This window comes from Penaeus chinensis, chromosome 20 (assembly GCF_019202785.1).
Source record: "Penaeus chinensis breed Huanghai No. 1 chromosome 20, ASM1920278v2, whole genome shotgun sequence".
Classification (NCBI taxonomy): Eukaryota; Metazoa; Arthropoda; class Malacostraca; order Decapoda; family Penaeidae; genus Penaeus; species Penaeus chinensis.
The window spans coordinates 23,439,502-23,449,501 of record NC_061838.1 but is presented as its reverse complement, the minus strand read 5'-3'; the positions used below and the strand labels follow the sequence as shown (position 1 = coordinate 23,449,501).

The following is a 10,000-nucleotide window of genomic DNA, read 5'->3' as shown; positions in this document are numbered from 1 at the left end:
TGCTTGTTTACATCTCCTCATTGTATGTGCCTTGGAATTTCATACTTTTACCATCAGTAAGAAGAAATAAAAACAAAAACTTATGACACTAGGAAGGATGCATCATTTGAACTCTTGATGTGCTAAAATGAAAAAAAAAAATATATATATATATAAAAAAGCTCTGAACACGTGTTAGGAGATTGATTATCTTTCTGTGTAAGTCTATCTTCATGTAGAATTTATCTCCTTTTCTGCGGCAGTGGTATAACATAACATTTTGTCCCAGGTAGAAACAGAGGAGGGAATATTGTATAGCACCTTCTCTACTGTATGTTCTGTGACTATCAAATACTCTTCTTATAAAATATTAAAAGAGGTTTTAAGGACTAAATGAACCCTAAAAATGAGCAGTCCCATTCGGTTAATAAATCAGTGGAACTCCAAATAATAATTCTGTATTGGTCTCAGATCACCCACACTGTCAGAAAGGGGTGGCCACACACATGAAGAATAGGTATGAATGAGAAAAGTCAGTCTACAATGCAGGATGATAATGTACTGACTAATTAGTGATTCAGTATTACATTTCACTGGAACTTTGTATCCAGCTTATTCACAGACCAAACATCTATTTGCTGTGAGCTGTAGAGTTACCAAACAACTGTGATTTATCATTTTGTTTGTTAATTAAGCTTTGTCATTCAAAGATGATTTAGAAACTGTGAGGCATTTAAACAATACTGTGATACAATATATACAGCTTCCAGTTCTACTTCCTTCCTTTTTGGAAGTTCTATGGTGTCAGTTATCTAATTAATGTTTGCTGATCTTGATGTCCATGCTACACCAAAATGTAATTAATCAAACCTGACACATAGTATTTTGTATTGCATATGATGAGATGTTCAGGTCATTTGTATATACCTGCATTGGGAGATATTGGTTTACAATTTTCTCAGGAAATTTAGCCATATGTTCATTCTTATTCCTACCTCATATATTTTTCAAGAGGAATTCCATTAGGCCATGTATACATTATTTTATAAAATTTAGTATCAGATAGTTATAAATATTTATAAGTGACATTAAAAGCACTCCATTTATCGTGAAGGAAAAGAAGAAGACATTTTTGGTGTTCATTTACTAGAAATGGATTGATATGTTACAGTTTTCCAGAGATTAGATATTCACTTCAAATAAAAATTGTGTAGATATAGAAAGTTCTGTTGAGGGGAAAGATAATATTCTTTTGAAGCATTTTGTTTTGAAACAGAATGCCCCTTAAAATCTAAATGAAGTCAATGAAAATAGTTAGTAGTGAGTAGCAGTGTTTTAAATACCATTTTTTGAATGTATTTATAGTATTCCCTCAATCCTAGAATGATGTGTAAATACTTTATTTGGTATATTACAAGCATGAACGGATGCCAGCTGTTGATGAGGAAAAGGTACGTAGGAAGGTCAAATTTGCCTGCCTTGTCTCCACTAGATAAGCTAAAAAGATAAATGTATTCATTTTCTTGGTATTTTAGAAATACATTAACAAACCCCATGAGTGATTCTCAGTAGACTTGGATTTTGAAGGGATGTATTACATTATTTTCAGAGGACAGAAAAATATATTTATTTTTTCTTTCTGTATTTCATGCATGTTCTAGGTGCTGAAAGAAGCACCAGGATATCATGAAAGTTACATGAGAATAGTGTGGGTACTGTTATAGGAAAAAAGAAAAGTAAATGAGTGCGAATATTTAGCAACATGTATTGATATGTTTCATAGTACTAGACAGTGATAAACTGAAATGTCCGGACAAGAAATGATAACGACATCATTTATTAGATAGATGAGTATAGAATAGTAATAACAGATAAAAATGATTTTGCTTATGCTCTGCCCCTCCCTCCACAATATAGTTGCTATATACAAGTGGTGTAATAATGAGCCTGAGAGTACAGAAGCAAAGATAACAGCTACCAGCTGGAAAGGATGTATTGTTAAACATTTTACTAAAGCTGAGAATATTGGGAAGAACATCAGTCTGTCTCTTTTCATTCTCATTCATGGTACTTGTGCATTCTGTATTTCGTGATTATTTAATTTAGTGAACAAATTAACAGCTCATCCGTGTCATTCACTGCTGTCATAATGTGCTCTTGCCCATCCCTTCTCCCCTTGTTGGAAATGTTGGCAACTGTGGTTCTTTTTTTCTTTTTTTCTTGTTTCTTTTCCTTGCTGTCAAGAGCACTTCTGCCACACTTTGTGATATTCCTCTGTTTGCTTGTCTTGTGTGCATGTGTGCGTGTGTGTGTATGTGTGTGTGTGTGTGTGAGTGTGTGAGTGTGTGAGTGTGTGAGTGTGTGAGTGTGTGAGTGAAAGAGGAGAGTTTGAGCTTTAGTTTAGGAAGAAAACTTGATGGTTAAGGAAGACTTCCATTATAGTGGTTTATCATCATCTTGCTAAACATGAGGATCTAGAAAGAAGTAGAAATATGTTCTTGTTAGTACAACAGACTCACAAGCACAAGTAAGAATTGGAGAAATAATTTGTCTTTATTTCTCTTTTGGAAGTCGTTTCTTGTTTTTCCTGTCATCATTTATCAGACCAAGCAAATGGTTCCAATATCCAAAAAGAATTTTCCTTGATTGCCCCATCTAAAGATAGATGCGTGGTGACAGAGACACAGAGGTCTTCTCCCCCAGTATTTTTTCCTTCATGAATTCTGGAAAGGGTGCTTCCTGGGGCCAGTTTCTACTAGATGATTGAACCCTCACTCTGTTGGTATGTACCATATTGAGTGCAGCAAATGTGATGGACACAAGTGATTCATTTTTTGGAGTTTGGGTGCCTCCTTGTTATCTTTGAGTAACTCAGCAGTGCAGGCTCTGAGAAAATTTCACATATGCTATAGCTCCTTGAGTATGCCTCAGCTATTAATTCCTGTGCATAGGGCAAGTTGTAGAGTGTGTCTGAAACGGTGGTTTGCCTCTGTGAGGCAGTGTGATTGTCACTTTTTATACAGTTTTCTTGTGGTGCCCTCCTGTTGACTTTTTTTTTCCCTCTAAATCTTTGCAGGCAGAGCTTGTAATTTTTGCTGTCAGGTAATACAGTGAGAGTAGGAAGCTACTAAATAGAGAAGCAGTTTAGTCCAAATTTAAAGAAGGATGGAAACTTGAGTTACAATATTAATTGATGTGTTAGAGCTTTAGAAAGCTGGCATATTTCTACAAAAAGTAACTTATTGTTTGTATCTTGCGTAGGTTGCAGGCTAAGATTAGTTGAATATGAGGTTATACAGATCCAGTCATCTAAACTCATGAAATAAACAGATTGTACAGTTAAAGCATTACAAGTGTATATAGCATATTTTGGAAACAACTTTTAATATCCTATAGACATGCATGAATAACGTTTGATGCATCATAATTAACAATGAAAGGAAGAAGTTGATGATTAGAAATGGTTTTAGGACTTGAAGTATATTTTCAATATGGAAAAAAAATATTGTTATGTTAAAGTACTCTGTTTGACAGTGGTATATTAGTAGTGACCAGGTAGCAGTTGCAGTAGTAGTATTAGTTGATATTGCCTTTATATGTCTTACAATTGTCATTGTGCAAACATGTAATATACTAAATTACAATTTTTTGTTCAGAGCATTTTCAGCAGTAAAAAATGGCACTCATTTTCCATCCTAGACAAAAATTGAGTACAGAGACTATTGAATACATTTTTGTCTGAAAAATAATAACTTAAATTCTGACAAAAACACAGGACCTTACCTACTATTGACTTCTATGTATAACTTTAATATTTTAGAAGAGACGCATGAACATGATTTCTTGTGAGTGGATATAATGGATTTTTTATTAATTAATTTAATTATTTTCCAAAAATCATTTGAAAAATGAACATAATAACAATCATAGAAATTGAAAAAAGCATCAGCTGTTTAAGCACGAAAAGAAAAGAACTCATGTTCATGGTAGTATTTACTTGACAATTTCTTCCCTAACAGACGTGACAGTTAAGACATGTCACGTTAGAGGTTGTAAGACTATATAAAGTGTGTAGATTAACATAAGTGAAATACTTAGACTGTGTTTAGATGAAACAAGAGTTTAACCTAAAGATAATCAACATGGTAGAAGAATTTTATGAAATGTAGATGGAACCTTATATAAATGTCATTACCAAACATCTACACAAAAGAACCAATGAGTGTAAAATAAATAAGTGACATGAAAAAAAAAATTGTCTAACTGCCAGATAGTTTTACTGATGCATTGCTGGAAGTGTTTAGTGAATATTAATGGTAAATTGTAGTTTTAATATCCTTAAGATTATTTTAGCAGAAAAATGAGTAGGCAATGTATGATAAAGATCATAAAGGTCAGATGAAACTGTGTTATATATGCTGATCTTTTGGTCATATCTTCTCCTCAGACACGGCCCATCAAGAGCAAACCGGTAGGTCGAGGCGACAAACACCAGGAAATGTGTGGGTGTGCTGGGCAGTTTTGGCTATTGCTTGGGTTGAACTCAGAAATGCTAACCTCCAGGGTGCAAGCAAGGAACACCTGCCACACAGGCATCTCATTTATCCGAGATTACGAAACAGTCACACCATATTTAGAATCAATTGTTTTTTTGTTTTGTTTTTGTTGTTTTTTTGAGATTCAAAGAGATTTATCAAGAAATTCATATCCTTTTCTGTTTCACCTGGTGGCAGGAAGGTCCTTTACTGCACTTATGGGGACACTCAGCCTGAGCTCCAGGCTGCACTTTGTACATGGGCCTTTTTATTTTGTTTATTTATTTGTCTATTTTCATAATGAGTTTCCTCCAATAAATGTTGAATGTCTACACTGACCAATCTTGGATGTGGAAGGTTGTTAAAGATTGACTATACTTCCCTACTTGGATTGGGTTTATCCACGGCACGTTCTTCCTCTTCTGAGACTCTATACCTTCCTTTATTTATACACACTAACTTCTACTTGAAGGAGAAAATTCTTTTTTTTTTTTTTTTTTTTTTTTTTTATTATTTCTGAAACTAACCCTTCTAAATTCTGTTAATTCTAACACTGGCTTTCATTTATCAACTCCTACACAGTAGTCTATTTGTTCTTACAGATTTGTTACTTTCTCACACAGTATTGGGTCCTCTTAGAGTGGTGAAATGTTAGCTATGTTGGGAACAAAAGGTCGTGTCTTCGTATTGTCCTGTTTTTTTTTTTTTTTTTTGTCCTTTCTTCTATGTACCAGTCACTATTACAGAATAAAACAATATGCAAATGTAAGAGGAAGATAAAAGAAAGTATATTTTGCTTGACATTGTTTAATAAGGGATATTTTTTTTTTTAATTCTTTGAATATATAGATAGATAGATATAGATAGATAGAAATATAGATATAGATAGAAATACACTGCAAAGAAATTTGGCCATTAGATTCAGATGTGAGAAATCTATTTTGCAACTTTTTATTTTCCTGTCCTATTCTTTCTCACTTTCATATTTCTGTTTTTTAATATGTCTGCTTGAATTACATTCTGAAGTTGCTTTAGAAAAAAAGAGGTTGAAGTTATAGAGACAGAAATGTAAAATTTTGTTATTTAAATTTTGTGGTCATTGAGTTTGGATTGGTTCAGCACTGTAAATTGTGTTTTTTTGTTTTTCATTATGTATAGGTTCATTTTTTTTTATATATACAAAAGGGATGAAAAATTCATTTACTTTTACAGAGATTAAGATTGATGGTTATCATATTCAAAATATTTTTCTTGTACTGTTCATGTAACCTTGCACATTGTTTTAATTCTGTGTGCAGTTATGTGTGCGTGTATGTGTGTGTTTTGTGAATCCTTGTATTGTAGCTTAATGTATTTTTTGTATTTTCAGCATTACTTCTGTCATATTATTTGTTATTGATTATCCTTGTTATGCTCCAATCAGCAGCACCTATGTTTATCCAAGTACTTAAAGCACTATGTAGTCTGCCCTTTGTATGTTTCGTTGCATTTGTTGAAAGTCTGTGATGTTACCTCTGTGTGTTTGCTTTTGAATTCTGCACAAACACTGCTGGAAAATACAAATACAGTTTTTGTTGTGGCATGAAAAGAACTACGTAATGACTGTACTTGTAGATGCCAGTTTGCACTAGATGTTACTTCATTTTTCACAGTTTAAGATAACATAGCTAACGGCACTCGCTGAAATTGGTAATACATGTTATGAAATTGAAAAAGGATCGAAAAGACTAGCAATTACTTCAAAGATTTTAATTTTACTTAACTTGGAGGTTAGAGTGAGTGTTGCATTGATCTAAAGGCAACTTTTACGTTTCAAGCATTTTACAAAACTGAATTAGAATACAAGGAAGATTTGCCACATAAATGCTGAAATTCATTAGCTCTTTCTGCATGTGATTTAAAATAGATATCACAATTACCCCTTTATTTATTGTGCAGCCTTTGCATACAAAATTTGTTGTTTGTTGATTTGTTTTATTCTAAGATATTTGTGTGATTTTAAAACACTTAATTTTTTCATGTATTATCATTATTGTCTATGTGATTATGTGGCACTTAAAACATCTTTGTAGTGATTGCATTTTACAATACCTAGCAAAATTTTATCAATGAACATGCAAATAGTATCTATTTATTTATGGTGTTATTGATTGCATAACAGTAGAGAGTGAAGTCTGAATTATTTTTAATTTGGAAATGAAATTATATGGCTGATTTAATGCTTCTCTTTTTGTGAATGTTATAATGATGGGTGAGAAGATTATAAAACCATTGTTACATAACAATGTAACCCAAGAGAAGCTCAATGCAAGTTAAGTTGATACTCACTGTTTAACACTGTTTGACTCAGATAATATATTGGATCATTCATTTTGTGAAATTAACTTTAAAGCATATTTTTGGTGAGTGTCAGCTTAATTTGTGAGCATCTAACCCTGTGATTGCCTTGTAAAATAACTCTCTCTGTAACGAGTTCATGAAAGTAAGTAAAATGAGAGATGCTCAGTAATGCCAATTCTTTTCATGAACTGGTTACTCTGTTTTTCTTCTTATATTGTATGAGCCTTGTTTTATTGATCTGTGCTCCTCTAACACCTCATTGATTTTTGATGCACTTTCCATTCAGTGCTGTAAGTAATTTCATCAGCATCAAGAATCAATGAACTTTTTTTTTTTTTTCATTTATTTATATTTTGTTCTACCATCAGTAAGTTATTACTGCCCTTCCCTTTCTTGTCTTTTTTTATAATTTTGCTTTTAAAAGTATCCCCCTTTTTTACACTATTGCATCCATACATTTTCTTGTTTTACTTTTTTTTATGACAGCTCATAATCACCAACATAATAGGTACATTCTGTATATAATTTTACAGTCATTTAAACTCATTTTAGAGTTTAATACAAAACTCTTAGTTAAGCCTGTCTTTTAATATGTCAGTTGCATTATATAGTTTGCATTGAAAAGAAAGATCAAATCTTTTCAAAATTACAGATTCTTTTTATTCATATACACTTTTAGATTCTACTTATCTTTTCCCATCTTATCTCTTGCCTTATCAGCTCTTGAACTTTCCTTCAATTATTATAATAGCCAATATTTCAGTAGAGTGACAAGAATTGTCATTCCTTCTTAGTTCATCTATGCTAGTGCCATCAAGAATCTAATGAACCAGAGATCTTGATGTAAATTCTTTGGAAAAACCATCACTTTTCATTCTTCAGGGATATAAACAACATTGCACCACATCACTTGTAGTCCCATAGATCATCACCATTAATATCACGGTGCCACAGTGCAAATGTAAAAGTTGTTTTTGGTTTCCTTTGGGCAGCATGTTCCATACTTGCCCTCGGCCTACCTGTATGATTCAGTGCAGCTTTATGCTCGAGCTGTGAGGGAGCTGTATGAGAGGAGGCAGAACCTCAGCATCACTGTGGCAGACATTGCCAGCAATGGAACCATGATCAAGAACCACCTGGGAACTACAATGAGATGATGGGTTTTGTGCAAATTCCCCCCTCTTCTGGGGGGGAGAATGCTTTCTCCTCTTTTTCTGTCTTTCCTTTCTTCCTTTTTTTTTCCCCTTTCCCCCCTCCCTCCCCTCCCACCCTTTAAACCCCTTTCCCTTTATCCCCTCCATCCCCATCCACCTCCATCCAATCCATCCCCCCCCATCCTCCCTCCCTCCCTTCCCTCCCCCCCCCCCCCCCCAAACCTTCCCCTTCACCCCATCCATCCATCCATCCATCCACCCATCCATCCCCCCCAAACCCCACCTTCCCATCCACCCAAACCCACCCAATCCATCCATCCCTTTGCCCCCTCCATCCATCCATCCCCCACCCACCCCATCCCATCCATCCTTTCCAAATCCCCACCATCCCCAAAACCAACCCTGCCCCACCCAAACCATCCATCCCTTTCCATCCTTTCCACCCCATCCAACCTCCAAAACCCTCCCCCCATCCATCCCCCCCTGCCTTTCCCCCAAACCCAAACCAAATTCCATCCCACCAAACCAGCCCCCCAACCCATAACCAACCCTGCCCCCTCCAAAACCCCCCCCCTCCCTTTCAACCCCATCCATCCAACCCCCATCCTTTCCAAACCTTTCCCTCCTTTTCCCATCCACCCCATTAAACCCCTGCCTCTATCCATCCATCAAACCACCCCCTGCCTCCCTCCATCCATCCTTTTCCCTGCCCCCCTCCCCCCAAAAAACCTTCCTTCCCCTTTCCCTCCCCTTCCCCTCCCCCCTCCCCCCCCTCCCCCCCTCCCCCCCCCCTCCCTCTTCTCTCTCCCCCCCCTCCCCCCCCTCTCTCTCTCTCTCCCCTCCCCCTCCCCCTTCCCCCATTTTCCTCCCCTCCCCCTCTCTCTCTCCCCCTCCCTCCCTCCCCCTCTCTCTCCTCTCTCTTTTCTCCCTCCCCCCCCCCCCCCTCCCTCCCTCTTCCCCTCCCCCCCTCCCCCCCCTCCCCCTTTTTTCCCCTCCCCCCCCCTTTTCCCCCTCTCCCCCTCCCCCCCCCCCCCCCCCCCCTCCCCCCCCTTCTCTCTCTTCTCTCTCTTTCCCTCCCCTCCCCTCCCCTCTCCCCCCCCCTTTCCCCCCCCCCCCCCCCTTCTCCCCCTCTCCTTCTCCCCCCCCTCCCTCCCCCCCCCTCCCCCCCCTCTCTCTCTCCCTCCCTCCCCCCTCCCATCTTCCCCTCCCCCCCCTTTCCCCCCTCCCCCTCTTCCCCCATTCCCCTCTCCCCCCTCCCCCCTCCCCTCTCCCCCTCCCCCCCCCCCTCCCCCTCTCCCCTCTTTCTTCTCTCTCCCCTCCCTCTCTTCTCCCCTCCCCTCTTCTTTTCCTCTCTCTCCCCCCTCCCTCCCTCCCTCCCTCCCCCCCCCCCCCCCCCCCTTCCTTCTCTCTCCTCGTCCCCTTCCTCTCCCCTTCCCCTCCCCCCCTCTCTCTCTCTCTCCCCCCCCCCAACCCCCCCCTCCCTCCCTCCCCCCCTCCCCCCCCTCCCCCCCCTAACTCTTTCTTCTCCCCCCTTAAACTCCTTTTCCCCTCTCCCCTTTCCTCTCTCCCCTCTCACCCCTCACTCTCCCTTTTTCCTCCCTCCCTCCCCCCTCCCCCCCTTTTCCCTCTTCCCCCTCTCCCCCCTTTTTCCTTCTCCCCCCCCCCCCCCCTCCCCCCCCAACCATCCCCCCCCTTTCCTCTCTCCCCCCCTCCCCCCCTTTCTCTCTTCCTCTTTCTCCCCTCCCCCCTCTCTCCCCTCTCTCTCCCCCAAATCCCCCCTCTCCCCTTTTCCTTTCTCTTTTCCCCCTCTCTCTCTCTCTCCCCTCCCCCCTCTTCCTCTCTCTTCCCTCATCTCCCCCCTCTCCCCCCTCCCCCCCCACCCCCCCTCTTTTCCTTCTCCCCTCCCCCCCCCCCTCCTCCCCCCCCCCCTCCCCCCCTCCCCCTCCCCCTCCCTCTCTCCCTCACCCTCCCCCCCTCGCCCCTTTTCCCCCC

General features: G+C 39.5%; 1 protein-coding gene across 1 annotated transcript in view; it reads left to right on the top strand.

Annotated features, from left to right (window-relative positions):
* Positions 1-10,000, top strand: part of LOC125035949 (receptor-type guanylate cyclase Gyc76C-like) — a 61,001-nt gene that overhangs the window by 27,308 nt on the left and 23,693 nt on the right. The window contains 2 exon segments of the mRNA XM_047628260.1: positions 4,427-4,450; positions 7,847-8,014. Of these exon segments, the coding sequence (XP_047484216.1) occupies positions 4,427-4,450; positions 7,847-8,014 (192 nt within the window).